The sequence below is a fragment of the Octodon degus genome, unplaced genomic scaffold (assembly GCF_000260255.1).
Source record: "Octodon degus isolate 3935 unplaced genomic scaffold, OctDeg1.0 scaffold00077, whole genome shotgun sequence".
NCBI lineage: Eukaryota > Metazoa > Chordata > Mammalia > Rodentia > Octodontidae > Octodon > Octodon degus.
The window spans coordinates 9,646,657-9,665,696 of NW_004524653.1; the positions used below are offsets into that span (position 1 = coordinate 9,646,657).

Below are 19,040 nucleotides of genomic sequence, written 5' to 3' on the forward strand. Positions count from 1 at the left end.
GCTGGGGGATTGAACCGCGGTCCCTGTACTTTGTTAAGCTTGTTCTAAGTAGATGCTTTAGACCACTGAGCCATCTCACCAGCCCTAGCAACCGTCTTGCTGCCCGGCCCAGGGTCTCCGCTTGGTGAATGAGCTCATGCTATGTGCACTGCAGGCTGGCGTGCATCAGGTGCACGGAGATGCACCTGCGCTCTCAGAGGCAGCTCTGCCTCTTTCCCGAATCTCTATAGTTTTCCGTTATGTGAAAATGCTTTGCTTCCTCCGCTTCCCGGAGTGTATGCTTCGTTTCTGGTTCTGGGTGGTTAGAATGCGCTCCCGGAGCCTGCTCTGTGCCTGACCCTTGGTGGACATGCAGAGGCTCTTCTTTCCACGTTGCTGGATCAGAAGTCACGTGTCCCGGTGTAGCAGACGCCGCCAAAAAGTGCTCCCCCAAGCTGGACCCCTGGGCACACCCCCATCAGCCGCGTGGGAGAGGCCCTGCTACCACACAACGCTTAGAGTTGTCCATTTTCGGTTAGCCATCTGGTCACTGCAGCATGCAGAATTCGAAGCATCCCTAAACTTGAATGGGAAGCAGTTATACTCTTGTCATCAATCTGTAAATGAAGCTCAGGTTTTGCTTTCAGTGTTAAACACAGGCCATAAATCAGAGCATCCTCAGACTGCAACGGCGTCACCCACGGAAACTGTCGTTGCAGTGATTCCAGACTTCACAGAATCAAACGTTTCCACTCAGGCCACGCACGGTGCTACACACCTGTGGCCCAGCGCTGTGGGAGGCTGAGGCAGGAGGATTGCAAGTTTGATCCCAGTCTGCCAACTTTAGTGAGAACCTGTCTCAAAATGAACAATAAGGCCGAGGAGATGGCTCAGTAGGATAAGCGCTTGACTGGCAAACTCAAGGATCTGAGTTCAATCCCCGGTTCTGGGGGAAAAAAAAGAACAATAAGGCTGGGGATGTAGCTCCATGAAAGGGCCCTGGATTCAATCCCATGTGCCACCAAAGCAGAACAAGTTTAAAGAGTGTCAAGAGTTCCTGGGCTCTGCTGGCCACACACGGCGGGGCTGAGGGTGCGCACACCTCCGTACGCGCCGCCTAGGGGCTTTGCTGCCCTCTCACGCAGCCTCTGACCTTGCCTCTCCAGCTTTCTTCGGGAAGTACCTCAACGAGTACAACGGCTCCTACGTGCCGCCGGGCTGGAAGGAGTGGGTCGGACTCCTTAAAAACTCCCGCTTTTACAACTATACGCTGTGTCGCAATGGGGTGAAGGAGAAGCATGGCTTCGACTACGCCAAGGTAAGGTGTGGGCGTGGGAGGGGTGTGGCCTGGCGGGGCGGGGCCGGCACGCACTGAAGCACGTGACCTGGAGCCTGCGCTGTCACACTCGACTCAGAGGCTGTCTGACCCTGCTCCGCCGTCTGGCGTTGCCCTGGGCAGCGTGGCATCCTGCTCTCAGGCCACAGCGCACTATCTGCTGGTTCTACTGCTACCGGGGTGGTGGGTGCTTCCGGTGTAGGGCTACTGTGAGTTGCCGCTGGACACAGGCCAGCGCCCATCTCTAGGCACCCTGGGTCCCTCTCTGTCCAGCGTCAGGCGCCTGCTGTGTGCAGCAGCATGCAGAGCTGCCTGGGCATCCGCGGAGCCGCCTCCCTCCGGGTCAGTTTCGTCTCCAGTCGAAATTCAGCTGGCAGAAGGTGACAGGCGTGGCTCTTGCGTAGGCCACTGCAGGGACCTTCGTGGCATTCCGCACTCAAGGCAGGGAGCAGCCCAGGCCCCTTTCCATCCTAACTCCCACTCGGAAGCCAGTACATGGGGTGTCTGCCCGATCTAGAGGCTGTGTTCTTTCCCACCAGGCTGCCCCTGCTCAGTGCTGGGCTGGGATTCACCCCTACAGCAGCACAACCCCACCCTACCACACCCCGGTGTCCCGTCCGCCTCTGTTCCACTGAAAGAGTTTGTTCTTCCAACAACTGATGGACACTTGGGTTATCTCCAATTTGAGTCCATCTCAACTTAAGTTGCTGTGCACATCTCTGCACATGGCTTGAGTACCTGTCTCTCTGATCTCCCTGACATGAGTTGTGGGGCTGCACTGGACAGTCGGTGGCTGAGCCGACACCTGCTTCCAGTCCAAATGCTCAGAGTTCCCCTGGCTCCAGATTCCTCATCTGCAGTGGTGGTGTCATCAGAGCCACCTTGCTGTGGGGTGGTGATGCCAAGTTGTAGTTTTGTCACAATGGCGCTTGAGGCCCAGGTGTGTGGAGCCATGCAGAACACAAGAAATATCACCTTGCAAGTGACAAATACTCCACACAGAGCAGCTTAGCTCAGGGCAGGAACAGACTCTGAATGTTTTGGGCTGTACACATCAGGCAATCTCTGTGGCAGCCTCCCATTTCTGCCACCAGAGTGCAGAAGCAGCCATGACAGTAGGAACAGCAATAGCACGTTAGCTCTGTCATGGACACAGCCCCTGAGACTACCAGTCTCACACAGGAAGGGGTTTCTAGCCGTGGTTGTTTGGACCTGTGGCTTCCCAAGACCTCATGGTAAGAGGACTCTTTGCCACCTCACAGTAAAACAGAAGGGGCCAGGGTCCCAGGACCCCCTAAGGCCAAGTCCCCACCCCCCCAGAGGTCCCACCACTCCGGACAGCGCCACAGGTGGAGACCAAGCTTTCAACACAGGGCTTTGGGGGACATCACACAGCCCACACAGCATTGTGTGCCAGTGGCACCGTTTATAGAAACAAGCAGCGGGCCTGACTTGGCCCAGGGGCAGTCTGTGGACCCGTGGCACAGATGAGGATGGTGGTGAGGAGGAAGAGGAGAGGCTGTCGTCCATACTCCCCATGTCTAGAATGTATGCAGCATGGTGAAAATGGTCGACTCTGCCTTCCCCATCTGCGTCCGGCCTCCACGTGGGCATGCACACCACTGTCCAGCCTGTTAACTCTCACCCTCCCCCTCTGTCCCCATCCGCACTGCCATCAGCCAAGGGCCTGGCTCACTTTGACAGCCCAGGATTAGCTGAGATATGGTGGCAAGTCCTGAACTGCACCCCAGGGCCCAGGGATGGGCAGCTGTGCAGCAGGACAGCAGGCCAGCAGGCTGGGAGCAAGCGAGCAGGCGGAAGCAGTGGGGGCTGTAGGAATGGAACTGGCAGGCAGGGCCCCATGGAGATGTGGGCCGGGACAGCCATGCGTGTGGATTTTTCCTTGAAACCACAGATTTTCACACTTTTTACCTCTGAAATGTCCAGGTTTGCAAATACTGGCAACTGATTCAGCCCTTTGTAAGCTCCTATGTGAGTCAGACCTGACTAAGAGCTACAGTCCCTGAGGTGCACCACGCTGCCCTCGTGCCTCCACTGCCAGGAACTGTGCCGTGGCGTCTCACGTGGAGTCAGCACAGGAGGTTTAGGGCCCCGAGTCTGACACATTGGGTGTCTCCTTGGTGCTTGGGTGCAGCACTCGCTCCGGAGAGCTGCAGTGGGCTCTGCTTGCAGCGTGAACTTCTGTCTCTTGAGCACCTACTATGTGCCAGGCGCCGTGCCATGTTTTATGTGAAGCACTTCCAATCTTCATGGCACCATCTGTGGTGAGTGCAGCATGTGGTGTGGTAATCGAGTGTGATGACATTACTCAACCCCTCCCGCAAATACTTATCCAAAGCTTCCTGGGTACCAGCCACTTGCTGGATGCCAGCTTCTCAGGGGTAACAAAAACAGACCCACTCAGCGTCCTTGCGGGGCACATGCCCCGCAAGGTGTGTTACACACTATGAAGCACATGTGTTACCATCAGAGCACCTGAGTAATGTACACACACACACACACACACACACACACACACACACACACACACCCCAGCCCTGTCACCTCTTCTGTCAGCCCAAGAGTGGGCCACGTCAAACCGACCAGCCTTGCCAGGTGTTGCGCCCTCACTAGCGCCTGTCTTTAATCACAGTGCACTCGACTTCTCTCCCATGAACTCCTCTCGGCCTGCCCTAGTTCCAGATTCATCTTTTTTTTTTTTAATCATTTGTTTATTTGTTTATTTGGTACAGACTCTCACTATGCAGCTCAGACTCGTAGTGATCCTTCTGTCTTGGCCTCCCCTGGGATTGCGGACATGCGCCACCACGCCCGGCTTTGGTGCCAGGGATCAAACCTGGGTCCTTGCACTCTCGCCAGGCAGACACTTAGACTGCCAAGCTATCTCCCCGGCCCGCAGGCTCATCCTTTCTTGACTGGCTTCTTTCAGTTGTTTGTAAACAGGAATTCAAGTCGAAGTGGTTTGCCTGCAGAGAAAATATACTAGCCTGCTGAACAGAAAATCCAGTGGGAATGGGATCAGGCATGGTTGGACCCAGCGGCTCTGAAGCCATTTCTCCTCTCTGCTCTATGTTCTTGGTCTCCTCGCCACATTTACACCCTAACTGTTCCTCGCGTCTTGGTAGCAGTATGGTCACCCTGACAGTCTCTGGCATCCTAGGCGGCTTCAAGCTTGGGGCCATTCCCAGGATCCCCAGCAAATCTCTTGCTTCTCATTGGCTCGGAACCGTCACGTGTCTTTCCCTGGGCCAATCAGCATGCGTGCTCCTAAGCCCACCCCCAGGACGCACACCTAAAAGGAGTTGACGCTGGCACAGCAGCCATAGAAGCTATCCGTTTCCCTTTCTCGAGGCACGGCACATTCAGAAGCGCTCTTGCCTTGACAGCAGAACGGGCTGATGTCTTCTACTTGTGTGCACATCCAGGAGTCTAGGCCCGGGGGACAGAAACCACGCACCTCCCGTGCAGTACCCCCTCCTACCCCCCTGGGCCTTGTTCAGCACGTAATCAGCCTCCATTACATCCGAGGCAATTAATTGCAAAGACCTGGTGAGGGAATTGAACAGCCGTGTCGGACACCTTGGGAACAGAAATTACAGTCTCCTAGGGCTTGAACTCACTGTCTGCCTTTTCCCAGCCTCCATGCCGGCAAAGTCTCTAAATATCCTGCAGATTGCTCCCTCCTCTCAAGCTAGGCTCCGTGCAGCCTGGGAATCAGCGTATCCAGGGTTCCTTGGGGCCCATGGGGCTGAAGCTAGAACCTCTGCTCTTTGCCTGCTTCCTGCCACCCGTCACGCCCTGTGAATGGGAAGAGTCCCTGAGATGGGGCGTCAGAATTCCTGGGCTCCCAGCTACCAGGGACCTGGAAGCAGAGGCATGGTGACAAGGACATGGGGGGAGGAGGGACAGCTTGGCAGACAGAGGCAACAGCAGTGAGCTGGGGCTGGGAGCCCAGGCTTAAGGCCTGTGCTTGGTGTCCCAGTCCATCTGTGGGACATCTGAGGCTGGAGACTTGATAAGGAAGAGAGCTGTTTGGCTCATGATTCTGTCTGGATGGTCCAACAGCTTGGCACTGGCGTGCACCGCGGTCCCCCTGGTGGCCTCTCAGCTGGGAGGAGGAGCTAGCAAGTGTGGAAGGATCCCCTCCCAAGGCAGCAGAGGCGTGCAACCCCGGAAAGCCAAGCTCCCCTCATTAAGACCTGTTCATGAAGGCACCAGCCCAGCCCCAGGAACCCTCGCCCACTCTGGAGAGACAGGCATTAATGCCCCCCCAGCCACACACCTCGGCCCAAAGAATGATTCTCATACTTTGTTAGTTTTTAAAAAGTGAAAGTTAAAAATGAACTGTAATTTTCACGTAGTATATTCAAACAGTGGAATATTATTCTACCTTTCATAAGAGGTCGGTACTACCAAGCACAACAGTCCACACCTATAATCCCAGTACTCAGGAGGCTGAGGCAGGAGGATCCCTGAGAGTTTGAGACCAGCCTGGGCTACATAGTAAGTTCAAGAACAGCCTGAACTGCATAGAGAGAACTTGTTTCAACCCCCCACCCCGCCACCAAGCAAGGGTGAGAGAGATCACTCGTATCATATACAGAAACGCTGATGGACCCTGAGGACAGTGTGCTGATGGAATACTGTGTTAAAAACACAGAAGGACAGGTCCCCTCCCCTTTGGGTTTTTTTGAGTCAAGGTATCCCATGTCCTCATTAGTGGTAGGATGACACAGGAGTGTACCCCCATCCAGCTCCCCCCAACTCGGGAATCTAAAGTCATGAAATGCGCAGAAGCATAAAGAAAGGCAGCCACTAGGGAGGGGAAGGATGGGGAGTCCTGGGTTGTGGGGGCGTTCTGGGGGGACCACTCTAGTGATGCCAAGAGGGGGCTCCGTGAACAGCACCATACTCCAGGAACAGTGCTGCGCTCTAGACACTTAGAACTGTGCTCAGAGCGGATCGCATTTTTTCTTTAACCACAATAAATTTCTTTTTGTACCAAGAATTGAACTCACACCCTTGTGCTTACCAGGCAGTGAGCCACTGAGCTATAGCCCCAGCTCCATTAAAAAAATAATTTCTGTGGCACATGAAAACACACGAAATGAAACTTGAGCGTTGGCATAACACTGTCCCAGAGCCCAGACTCGACCAAGCCCTTTCCCCTCACTACTCTGGTGCTGCCGGCTGGCATTGCCTCAGTACCTCCCGACTGCACTTACAGGAAAGTGTGATTGATGCCTGCTCGAAACTGCCATATGCGGCCTCTTGCTAGTAGTTTTTTTGTTGTTGGGAATAAAAAGATAGACAAGGACCCCTCCCCCCAATACAAAGGCCTTGGCGCTAGCTGTGTGTGCGTAGCTTAATCTGTGGCCTCCATTTCCCATCTGTAGGATGGGTACAACGTCTACCCCTCAAAGCTGCCGTATGATCAGCTGGGCTTCTGCTTGGGACAGGTTTTGGGGTGCCAGCTTTACTAAGTGCTGTGCTCTCTGGCGCATACCCCACCATGTGAAGACAGGACAGTTCATCAGACACATTTTGCTAGCTACAGAGTCTGAGCCTCTGTCAGGCCTGGAGCACCCGCAGCCAGCAAGTGGTAAAGCGGGACGAATGCGGCTAGTCTGACGGCAGAACCACCCACATGAAGGCCCAGGGCTCCTCTAAGGGAAGCAAATCTCTTGGTAAACAAACTGCCAGGGAAGTCCAGAGCTGAGGGGCATGCACTGTGATTTGCAATGAAAATTTGAAAAATCTCTGCCTGAGGAAGCTGAGGCTCAGGACAAGGAAAGCCTTTACTCAAGGCTGACTTAAGCAACTGACTTGCCGAGGTACAAAACTGCTCCAGTGAGGCCACCCCTCCCCAGCTGCACCCTCCCACCAGGGCAGGCCAGCAAAGCCCTGGGAACCTGGGCCCAGGCTTACTGTGACCCAGGGGACCTATGTGGGGCTCCCCAAGCAGAAAGGTGGCCTGGAAACAAGGAGACTCCGGCTTCTTGGGGGCAAGGACCTTAGCAGGGCTCCACTGGGCTCCCTGGTGCCCCTCATCTGTACGCACTTTCCCCAGCGGCCAGAGTGATCCATCTGCAGAGCCAGGACCTCCAGGCCCCACAGCACTGCAGGACAGGATCCACCACTGCAGCCCCGCCCTGCAGGGCACCGCTCACACGTGCTCAGTGAGGGCATCCGCCACCTCTGCAGCAGTTAAGAGACAGAGGTGGCGGGGGTGGGGAACCGACCCATGTGGCAGAGACTGAGGAGTACCACACTGAGTGCTGAGCCGAGAGTGGTGTCATCCATGGCCCTACTTTCATGCCCACCCCGCCTGCACTTTGCAAGCAAAACCACAGCCCGGCGCTTGCTTGGGAGCACGTTTTTAGCTAGCAGTCTCCTCCCAGAAGATGCGTTGAGTGGTAGCAACTGGGGGTGCACCCAGGAAGGCCTCAGAGAAGCTGTCCACGCCACCCCGGCTCACTCCAGCTGTCACTTCCAAGCCCTGGCATCCGGCCCACCTGCACAGGCATGCCAGAAGTGTGCCAAGCAAAGTCTGGGCCTGCTCAGGCGGTGTCCTGCCCTGGGTATGGGGGAGCAGCTGGCCCCAGCAGGGTATATGGGGGGGCAACCTCCCCAAGGGCAATATGGCCAGTGAGGCCCCCCCACCTACTCACCTGATTGACCTCAATTCTGTTTTTTTTCTCTCTAGAATTTATTTTTTAAATTAATTTTATTGAGAAAGAGCAATGAGACAATTTCAAAACAGGTTAGTAGGACAGCTACAATAATTAATACATTGCATATTGTTGTCTTCATAGTAGTTATTCATAGTACAAGATGCAGACATGATATCTTGCCTATGACCCCAATTCTGAATCTCCAAGTCTTCCCCCATGGCCCACTCAAGCACCCCAAGCCCAGCTGGTCTAGATCTGCACTACACACACACACACACTCTGCCCACCCTTGCCCACTTTCTTTCTCTTGTGCCCACTCCTTTCATTCTGTACCCTTCTCCCACGCACCCAAACTGGAAGCCAAAAGAGACAAGGAGCTGCTGTCAGCAGCCTGGCTCGACCCCTCCAGACAGGGCTGTGGTGTCCCCACCACCATGGCTCAGACCCCCTAGTCCTTTACTCTGTTCCCCGAATGAAGCCAGAGGGATGGCTGGTTCTCAATGGCCGCCCCAGGGTCCCCACCCAGCCCACAGGGAGGAAGGAGGGACACGTTGATGTCATTGCAGATTGAGGGGAGACTGAGAAAGGAGGGGCCTCTGAGCAGGCCTGATAAGGATGAGCACCTCTTAGCCTTGCAGAAAACCTGCCCAGCGCCGGGCTGGTCATAATTACAGGCTTAATCTTATCAAGAGCTGGCTGTGCAGGGCACTGTGGCTAACAGCTTAACAGCTATTAGCACTTGAAACCCTCAGCCTGCCTAAGAGGCAGGTGCAGAAATCCAGTGCGGGTCCGAGGATGTCAGAGCCACAGGAGCCCAGGCTTCCCTTCCCAGCTTTCCTCTCCTCTCTCCTCCTGCCACCTCTCCCAGAGGTGACCAGGACCCTGAGCTTGGTGCTTATGCTATATGTCAGCGGCAGGTATCTCAGATGTTCTTCCACTTTTATATAAGTGAGCTGTATCCACAGTCAGTATCACCCAATATGACTTCAGGCTTGTCCATGTTGTGACATTAGCCATCGTCAAATGAAGCCACAAGGCCCATGTTGATCTGTGTGGCTCTGGTCTATTGTTCTTCACTACTGTACATGCCCACCATTATGCTTTGCCGTGGGAAGGGAGAGCCATGGACATGTTGGATGATTGGACATGTTGACTGACCACCATCGAAAAGTTTCTGAGCAGGGGGTCGGAGAGATGGCTCAGTGGAATAAGCACTTCCCTGGCAAGTGCAAGGGCCTGAGTTTAATCCCTGGTTCAGCCAAAAAAACAAAAAACAAAAAACAAACAACAAACGAGGGCTGGAGAGATGGCTCAGTGGTCTGAAGCACCTACTTGGAACAGGCTTAGCAAAGCATCAGGGACCGCGGTTCGATCCCCCAGCACCACATGCCAGCCAGCCCCGCCCCCTGGTGGGCTGAGCTGGCCACACACACACACACCACACACACTCTCTCTCTCTCTCTCTCTCTCTCTCTCTCTCTCTCTCAAATAAATAAATAAAAAATTAAAAAAAAAAAAAAAAAAAACGAAAAGTTTCTGAGCTCTAGACCCCAGCTGTGGTTGTAGCGGCCTGATTGTGAAAAGCAGCAGCCCTCTTTCCACCCGTGCCACTGGCTGGCGGCAGCCAGTTTCAGCTGGTGGCTCCTTTTGTCACTTTAAGAACATGTCTAGCAGGGTATGATGGTGCACCCCAATAATCCCAGCACTCAGGAGGCTGAAGCAGGAGGATCACTGTGAGTTCGAGACCAGCCTGAGCTATGTAGCTGTCTCAAAAATTAAAACTATGACTATAAAAAAAGACTATAGCAGCAACTCTGATTCATAAAATATTCTGTAGAATAGATTCAACAAAGCCCTCTTCTGACACATTTTCTTACCATTTTTAAGAGTACTCCATTAAAAACAATTGAAGTATAGAAAGTAGCAGATGATGTCCTGCCCCTCTCTCCCAGTCGCCCATCAGCACTTGGCAGCCAGCCTTCTAAGGTTTTCCTTGGCATTCAGAGCTTCTAGGTCAAGGGTTTGGCTTCTCCTGTCTGCTCTGCTTCCACACTTCTGCCCGGTCACGTGGCCTCTCCTGTACAATGTATCTTGCACAATTTTCCACACCAGTAACCACAGACCTGCTGCAGTGTGTCTGCTCAGCGTGCGTGGTGCCACAGCAGTCCTGTCAGTCACCTGTCCCCCTCTGCTGCTGTGGTATGCGTGCCAGCCAGTGGTCACCCCCATGCTTACAGAGGACACTTGAGCTGCATACCCTGCCATCAGGGTGGAAGCTGACGCCCCTCCACTTTTCTCTATAAATAATCTCTCCTTTGAAAGTGATACTTTGGGGCAGATGCTTCTTGGTAACAGAATAAGTTGTAAGAACTCAAAACCATCAGGAAGAATCAGCAGCTAAAGATTTGCTAAGTTTTAAAAGGGTTAATGCACACGTTAACCTCTTAGCTGAGCTTTTAAAGCCCTCAGTTTCTGGCTGGTTTCTTTCTGTTCTGTCCTCCTGCTGTATAGGCTGGTTCCTCAGTTTTCTGAGGGGTTACTGTGTGCCCTTCTTTGCTGTGTGTGTGTGTGTGTGTGTGTGTGTGTGCGCGCGCGCGCGCACTGCTTCTTGTGTCCTCCGTGGTTTACCTGCTATCATCATCACCCTCTGAGGAGCCAGCCGCCCCCCTGCCGTCTTCTCTGTTCCTAGGATACAGGACAGCGCTCTGCCACAGAGCCCTTGCATTTGCTATTCCCTCTGCCCAGAACTCTCCCTTGGGATCTGTGATTCTCCAGCCTGGCCACTGGGAACTTTTAGAAAGTCTGCCACTTGGGGCAAACCACAGACCTACAGAACCTGGCCTGGTGTCGGCAAAGCCCCCAGAGGCTCTGGCAGGGGCTGGGCCTCAAGTCCAGGAGCACAGCTCTTTCTGTATCCAGTTTCTGCTCCTCATTCAGGTCTCAGCTGCCACCTTCGCAGTCAGGCCCACCTGGCTGTCCCAGCTAAATTATGTACCCTACCCCATCCCCCAGGTACTCTCAGATGTCACATTTCCTGATCTTATTTTCTTGATTCATCACATCTTGTAGTAATCCTGGTTCTTCAGTCACATGCAGGGATGTCCCCACCCTGCAGTATGGTCCCCCCAGAGCCTTGAGGACCCAGGAGTCTGGGAGTCCTGACTCCAACACCTACCAGCTGTGTGACGTTGGATCATGTGCTCAACTTCTCTGTGCCTTAATTTCCTATTTGAAACATAGGAACGGTCATCACATCAGGTTTCTGTGGGGATGTGAAAATTAAATGATTATTATTGTTATTGTTTTATTGCAAGTGATGCGAGAAAATAACACAGCTTTGAGCTGTAGAATTATGAGTTTATTAAAATTATCAACTGACCAAAAAAAAGAAAATTAAATGAGCTAAGAAATAGCGTAGTACAACATAAGCACTCAGTGGTGCTAGCTTTTTTTTTTTTTTTGTACTGGGGATCGAACTTAGGACCTTGCACTGGCCAGGTAGGTGCTTATGCCACACAGCTACCTCCCCAGCCCTAGCTATTACTCTTTTAATGTCTGTAGTGAAGGGGTAACAGGTGGCACTTCCCCCAAGGGTGCCCTAGCCCCTGCTCTGCTGTTTCTTCCTCTGAACTTCGCACCATTCTGTATGTGTTACTTAATGACTTACCCTTGGCTGTGACCCAGCCAATACGTGGCACATGCGGGCACCCAGTGTGGATACACGGCTCACCACCCCCCTCTGCCTCCCGCTAGGATTACCTCACAGACCTCATCACCAACGACAGCGTGAGCTTCTTCCGCACATCCAAGAAGATGTACCCGCACCGGCCGGTCCTGATGGTCATCAGCCACGCAGCCCCCCACGGCCCTGAGGACTCCGCCCCCCAGTACTCACGCCTCTTCCCCAATGCATCCCAGCACATGTAAGCCTCAGCCCTGCCTGGCAGAACCACTGGTAGCTCGGAGGTGGGAGAGTCAGCCTCTAGGGACAGCAGATGATGTGGCCGTGCCTCCCCTCTAGTCCTCCTGGGTAGACACCCCAAATCCAGGCAGCCTGGGTACAGACCAGAGCTGGGGGAAGAGCTCTGAACTTGGGACCCCAGTCTTCCCACCATGTGCTGTGGACAGCACTGCAGTGCAGAGCGTAATTTATGAGCCTGTGGTTTGCTTCGCTACATGCAAGAACATTCTTTGGAGAAGGGGCCTGAGCTCTGCCCGCTGCCAACCGTGCGGGCTCTGTGCTACGTTCAGCACACGGCATCGGGTCCCTTCACGCTCACAGGGGCGCTTGGTGTGTCAGCTATCCATTGCCACCTAACCGAGGACCCAGAAGTTTAGCTGCGTGTAGCAGCAGCATTTGGAAGTCACTGCCCTGACTGAGGTCCTGGCTCACGGTCTGAGGTTTAGGCTGAGTCAAGGTGGCAGCTGGGGCTGCTGACCCTGAGCCTTGCCCGGGGCTCGTTCGCCCTCCTCGCTGGTTTGTGCCATGCATGTAGCCTCTCCAGGGCTGCATGAGTGTCCGAACAATGTGATAGCTTTCTCCAGGGAAGACAATCAGAGAAAGAGAGGCCAGCGTGGAAGCTGCCACCTCATAACCTGATCTCAGAGTGACACCATCACACTGCCACATTCCATTGGTCACACAACAGTCTGTGTAGGGCTGTGATAGGCAGTGGGGAGCATTAGGGTCATCTTTAAAGCCGCCTAGCACATATGGCATTCCCATTTGCAGATGAGGAAACCGAGGCACAGAGAGGTGAGGTAACGAGTACCTGAGGTCTCCCAGCTGCTCAACGGCAGAGCTAGGATTCCAATCCAGTCCCTGCACATGTGTCCCGTCTCTGCCCAACCCTCTAGACTGCCTCCCTCCAGCTGGCTTGGTGTATCTTTCTGGAAAATATTCTGGCTTTTTACTACCACAAACCACTGCCCACTTAGCTGTGATACCCAGCAGTCCTTGCGGTGACATTCCAGGGTGACAAGGACAGGGCAATTTAGAATCTGCTGAATATTCAGGGTGTTTAATTTTCGTTGAGATCAGAATGCATTGCCCCCCTCGCCCCCTCACTGTAATTACTTTCTGACAGCGCCCACCCAAGTGGCTCTGAGAGGCTAGCGCTTGGGTGTTGCCTTCCACCCCAGGTCCTCAGGGGAGGCAAGTGCAGGTTATCAGTGGGTTTCTAGGGCCACAGCGCCACCTCCAGCCCCAAGCGGGCAGTGTCACCTCCGCACAGCCGAAAGCCTGGCTCTCCTCCACCCTGGGATGGAGCCCCCAGGCTCCCTTCCCACCCCCAGCCCTGGGGTCCATGCCACCCGTCCCAGAGACAAAGGCACTGCAGCTCCTACAGAAGGGGGCTTGGCCGCACCCCAGTACCCCCCCCCCAGTTGTCTGATGAGGCCCTTTGACGTCTGCTCATTGACTCTTTCTTTGAAATGAAAATTTCAGAAATTGGAAATGAGTAGCGCCCTCTACTGCTCACTCGGAGAATCCTATTTGCCTCACTGGGAGAGAGTTTGGAAGGCCCTTTTGTCCCTGGGTTATTAGGACATGCAGAACAAAACTAAAAGAAAATTCTGCAGCCCTGGTATTTCATCATGACATCTCATTCAGTCGAGAAGGGCTGAGGAGGGGACAGAGCACACAGGACAGCACAGATCACTCTTGTCCCCAGCACCACTGCCCTGTCCCTTCTCCCAGCTGACAGCTGTGGCAGCAGCTGTTGCTGCCACCTTGCCCCAACCCGCTCACCCTTCCCTGCATGCCACACACGTGCAGACACTCAAGTGTGGATACAGACCACAGAAACAGCACCAGACACAAAAACAGCAAGCCACACACACACACACACACACCCCATACACACATACCAGCACATCCACACAGACCCATGGGTGCACAAAAACAAATACAGTTACACAGACACACCAGGAAGCACAGGCCTGCAAACACACCGATAGGCACAGAGATACACAGACAGGTTAAACAGACACACACAGATACAGCTATGCGTGCAGACGCCCCATCAGCCCTCGGTGCTCCCTTCAGAGGTCTTCCAGTGAGTGCAGGACATCCCCTTTCCCCTCTTGGGCTGTGTTGCAGGCGGATTTGGGGCTGCTGTTCACACCTTTCACACCCAGGGCTATGATGAGCTTCACACAGTTGCTCAGCAGGCACAGAGAGGGACCACGCGGCAGCCCTGTGAGATGCAGGCAACCAGCCGGCTGTGTGGGCCCCCACAGCGTGGCTAAGGGATCCCTTGCAGAAAAGACTGCAGCAATCACTGCGCAGTGACTTCTATGCTGTGGCCCTGCTCTGCAGGCAGCCCCAGCCTGACGGCTAAGAGTCACAGCCCCCTGGAGCCTGGGGAACAGCTTTGACAAACCACAAGGCTCACTGGCCCTGCCGACCCCACCCAGCAGCATCTCTTCTGGTCTCCAGCGGGGAGGAGGCCTTGTTCCGGAGAATGTTCGACACACAGGTCAGGCCCTGAGCTGGACGCAGGGGAGAGCAGCCCTCCATAATCAAAGGAAACATGGGCCAGGGAGGATTTAGCAGCAGGCGGCTGCAGATTAGCCAAGAAGTCCAGAAGGAGTCTACAGGCTGCCACTTGCTCCAGCTTCACATAGCAATGGACTCCTGTCAGGCTGCTGCAAGCTGCAGCGTCACCATGTCTGCCCAAGAGCATTGTGACATTGGCTGGCGAGGGACTAAGATCCTGATGTGGCTGGTGCGAGGGGAAGGAGTTGGCCCTGCACTCACACGGCCCGGCCCGCTTCCCTCCCTCCCTCCTGTAGCCCCTTGATACCTGCTCTGAAAAGCCCTTTGTCTTCACTCTGGGCTGAAGCTTCATTTGCAGAATGGACTGGGGCAGGGGTGGGATGTGAGGGGACACTGGCCCTTGAGCCTCATCGGACTCTCATCGCTGGGGTTGAAGTGCTATTTCTCCTAGCAGTGGTGCAGCATACCTTGAAACCCTGCATGGGGTGGGGTTTCCGTACCTCCAATCCCCAGGTTTGCATGACCAGAGGCCATGGAGGTGCTCTTAGGTTGGGATGGAAGAAGGCATTACCAGAGCCCACAGAGAGGCCAGAGCCGAGCTCACCTTTGTGTTCCTGCTGCTTAGGCCTCCAGCAGGAGCCTCTCGGCCAGCGTAGCCCAACTCCCTGGTGTGAGGGGCCCCAGCCTGGCCCTGAGCAGGTGGCATTGGTGCCAGCACAGGGGTGACAGCCATTGGCAGCTGTGGCAACCCAATTCCCTCCCTCCTCCTCCTGGAGAGAGAGTAGTGCCACCTCATCAGACTGCTGTGGTAAATGAGATGGTGGACATAGAGCCTTTTGCTGCACCCACATGTGTGGCTGCATATGTGTGGCTGCTCAGCCCCACGTCTCCATGTATGTGTCCTTTGTCATTCAGCATCGCAGCTGCCACAAAGCAGGAAGCCCAGGGCCCAAGGCTCTCTTTCCTGAACTGGTCCCAGACTCCTGACAAGCTCTAGAAACTGGGAGATCTAAACAGGTGGAAGAGGGACAGTGACACAGAATGTGACATAGCCCTGCTGTGGACATCAGGGCGCTAGCCTCAGAATTGGAGCCACATATGCACAAATACAATGTACTTGATCTTTAAATCCATTTCCTACCTTTTGAAACCAAAATGCATTACAGAGGATGTTTTGTAGACCCCTTACCCAGGGTACCTGCCACTAGTCACCCAGAGTGGCTGAGGCGCGCGCACACACACACACACACACACACACACACACACACACACAGCAGTTCTGGGAAATTAGAGCAGGCTGGCCTGCTAGGGGCACTGAACTTTATGAAGGGGTGTACAGGGCTGGGAAGATAGCTCAGTACAATAAGTACTTGCCTGACAAGTGCAAGGTCCTAAGTTCAATATCCAGTACTGAAAAAAAAAAAAGGAGGCAGACAAACTCCAGAAAGTGAAGGAAAACTAGCACCAAGCTGAGGTTTAGCCTGAGGGAAGCAAAGGGACTGCTTTTCTCACTTTGTGGTTCAAGGACATTCAGTATTCCACCTCCCGGTGGCTCTTGACACCTTGTGAAGTGCTGAGACAGTGTTTAGCAGAGCCCCTGACACATGATGTCCCTCATCTCTGGGTAGACCAAGCGCCCTTTGGTCATCCAAGGTCCACTCACTCACTGTGTCTGCCACCAGCACACCGAGCTACAACTACGCGCCCAACTTGGACAAGCATTGGATCATGCGCTACACGGGGCCCATGAAGCCCATCCACATGGAGTTCACCAACATGCTGCAGCGGAAGCGCCTCCAGACCCTCCTGTCCGTGGACGACTCCATGGAGACGGTAGGTCCCCTCCTGGGCGGAGCCCAGCCACCAGTGATGGGTCCCCCTGCTTATTCCAGAAGGCTGTCAGCTGGAGGAAGGGAGAGAGGAAGGCCAAGGTGCTGTCTAGACCTAGCAATGACATGGAGCAACCCAGGCCTAACCACCACCGTCATGAGCCTTTCGTTCTTGATCTGTGCCACCCCATGTGACAGCCACTGTGTGCAGCTACTATTTTCTTCTGCCATTTACATTTTTTACAGCCTTATTGAGATCTACTTCATATACCAGTAATTATGTTCATTATTGGGTGAATATTGGAGTCACCCAACTAAAGTGTACAACTAAGTGTTTTAATATATTCGGTTTTGCAGCAAATTCCAAATTAATTTTAGAACATTTCCATCACCTCAAAGAAAAAAAGCTCATCAACTTCACCATGACCCTCCAGCGCCCCCTCTCCCTCCTCCCACACACCCTGCAGCCAGTAGGCTCTATCTCCATGGGTTTCATATTTTGAACATTTCACAGACTATGTGGCCTTTGGCACCAGAGTTTTTGTTTTGTTTTCACTTAGTGTTTTCAAGGTCGAGCCATGGTGTAGCATGTGTTCAAATGCATTTTTGTTGCCAGGTCATATTCCATTGTGTGGATACATAGGGTGCATTTTATCCCTGGCTACTTCGGTTTGAATTCGTTAGATACCATCCCATATACATCTGTGGCACTAGCCACATCCCATGTGCCCAGTAGCCCCGGGACTAGCAGCTACCACAATGGGCAGCACAGACCAGGCCCAGCTTCTTTCATTCTCTCTCATTCATTCAGTGGCATTTATTAAGGGTCAGTGCACGTGGGACACAGTGGGCAGGGAACAAGAGGACCAGAGTCCTAGCCCAAATGGAGCTTAAGTACTGCAGAGACCAAATCCACAAGCTAGAAGTAGATGAAAGGTACCTGGGGGGTTAGGGAGGTACAGTTATAAATAGGATCCTCAGGGTCTTTCTGAGATGTGTCCTGAGGCGGGAGTGGGATCAATCAGGGACTTCACGCCCCTTGTTACTCCGAGTCACTGGTGGGCAGGGGCCATGGACCACGCCTTAGCTCCTGGCCTGGGTTACAGATTTACAACATGCTGGTGGAAACAGGTGAGCTGGACAACACCTACATCGTCTACACCGCCGACCACGGCTACCACATAGGCCAGTTCGGCCTGGTGAAAGGAAAGTCCATGCCATATGAGTTCGACATCCGGGTCCCATTCTACGTGAGGGGCCCCAACGTGGAGGCCGGCTCTCTGTAAGTGTGTCACACCCCCCCCCCCAACTGGCTCTCAAGGGCTAAAAACTGCTGCCCGTCATGCCTGGGTGGCACACAGTTTCAGCAGTGCCAACTGAAAAAACTGTTATGTCACCTAGGTAGATTCTGATCCTTCTAATCAGGAAGGAGAAGCCAAGAATGTCTTTATTGGGTGAATACTGTTTGGCACCTATGAAACGTGGATTGTGGTACAGCAGCATTCCAGGAAATCTGTGGATGGGGTGGGGCTTTCCAGCAGGTGGGGAGGGGTTTGCTTCTGGTGTCTGTGGGAGAAGCCAGTCAGCCTGAGACCAGCTGAGCAGCTCCTGGTCGCAGCACAGTGAGCCACGTCGTGCCCCGTGCGCACTGCCTTCAGCCAGCCATTCTCCTGGCCCTAACCTTTGTGCTGGCACAGCTGACAGCAGAATGCTTGTCTGGGGCAGGCAAGAGCAGTGCAAAGCTAGTAGTCACAGCAGCAGCTTCCGTGGACCGGCCAGGGTACAAGGAAGGCCAGAGCAGGCAAAGGGAGCTTGGATAGGCAGCTCCCCTGCTCATGCAGAGGCAGAAGCTTGTACAAGAACAGGCGGCTTCAGGCGTGCCTGACTCCGGCCGCTGTACAGTGCTGTCAGGAAGCTCAAGTCGGCTTCACCCTCTAGCCTCGGCTGGTAGCAAAATCAGCAGCTTCCAACCTTTGGCTGTTCAGCTAGACAAACCAAACATGACTGGAAGAAGAGCTCCGAGGGTGGCGCTTACTGTTCTGGTTTGAGTCACATGTCTGGTCCTGAGCCCATTGCTGTAGCTAGGCATGATAGAAAACTTGGGAGACCATGTCAAATGCAAGTTGGGCTTAAAGCTGGAAGCTGTTGCCCCAGAACACGACATGCATGCTGGCTGGGAAAGGCCACCACTGTCCTCCCGCCTGGCCAGGTGGGCCCCAAGCCCCCGTGTGGGCTGGCAGCATGCATCTCGTGCCTCTCCCTCCAGCCCCCTCACTCGCCAGCTGCAGCTGCTGTGTGGGGCTCAGAGGCCTTGCACTGTGCAGCCTCAGCACAAAGCACCCCCTCCACTCTGCAGCACGTGCAACACTGTGCGCTCACACCTATGGGGGGGCCACTACTGGAGATTCACCAGAGCTGCCTTTGAACTGAGCTACACCTCCAATCCCTTTTTCTTTTCTTTTTCTTTTTTCTTTTTTTTTTTTTCAGGGCAGAGTCTACAGGGTGTTCAGGGTCTCGCTACTATATTGGACTCATAGTGATCTGCCTGTTTACAGCCTCCCAAGAGCTGGGACTACAGGCGCGTGCCACCACACTTAGTCTCAATTGCCATCTCAGCATGTTCTAGGGGGCATGGCTGGCACAGCAGGCCCAGGCATCAAACCCCAGGCCCCTGCGCCTGTTGGCAGGTGCTTTAATCCACT

At 54.0% G+C, this 19,040-nt stretch overlaps 1 protein-coding gene across 5 annotated transcripts in view; it reads left to right on the forward strand.

The window, feature by feature from the left end:
• Sulf2 (sulfatase 2) overlaps positions 1-19,040 on the forward strand; it is a 103,233-nt gene that overhangs the window by 62,913 nt on the left and 21,280 nt on the right. For all 5 annotated transcript variants that reach the window (XM_023720763.1, XM_023720762.1, XM_004636051.2 and 2 more), the window contains exons 4-7: positions 1,146-1,297; positions 11,764-11,933; positions 16,192-16,342; positions 17,445-17,620. In XM_023720763.1, coding sequence (XP_023576531.1) covers positions 1,146-1,297; positions 11,764-11,933; positions 16,192-16,342; positions 17,445-17,620 — 649 coding nt within the window. The remainder of the gene's footprint in view (positions 1-1,145; positions 1,298-11,763; positions 11,934-16,191; positions 16,343-17,444; positions 17,621-19,040) is intronic.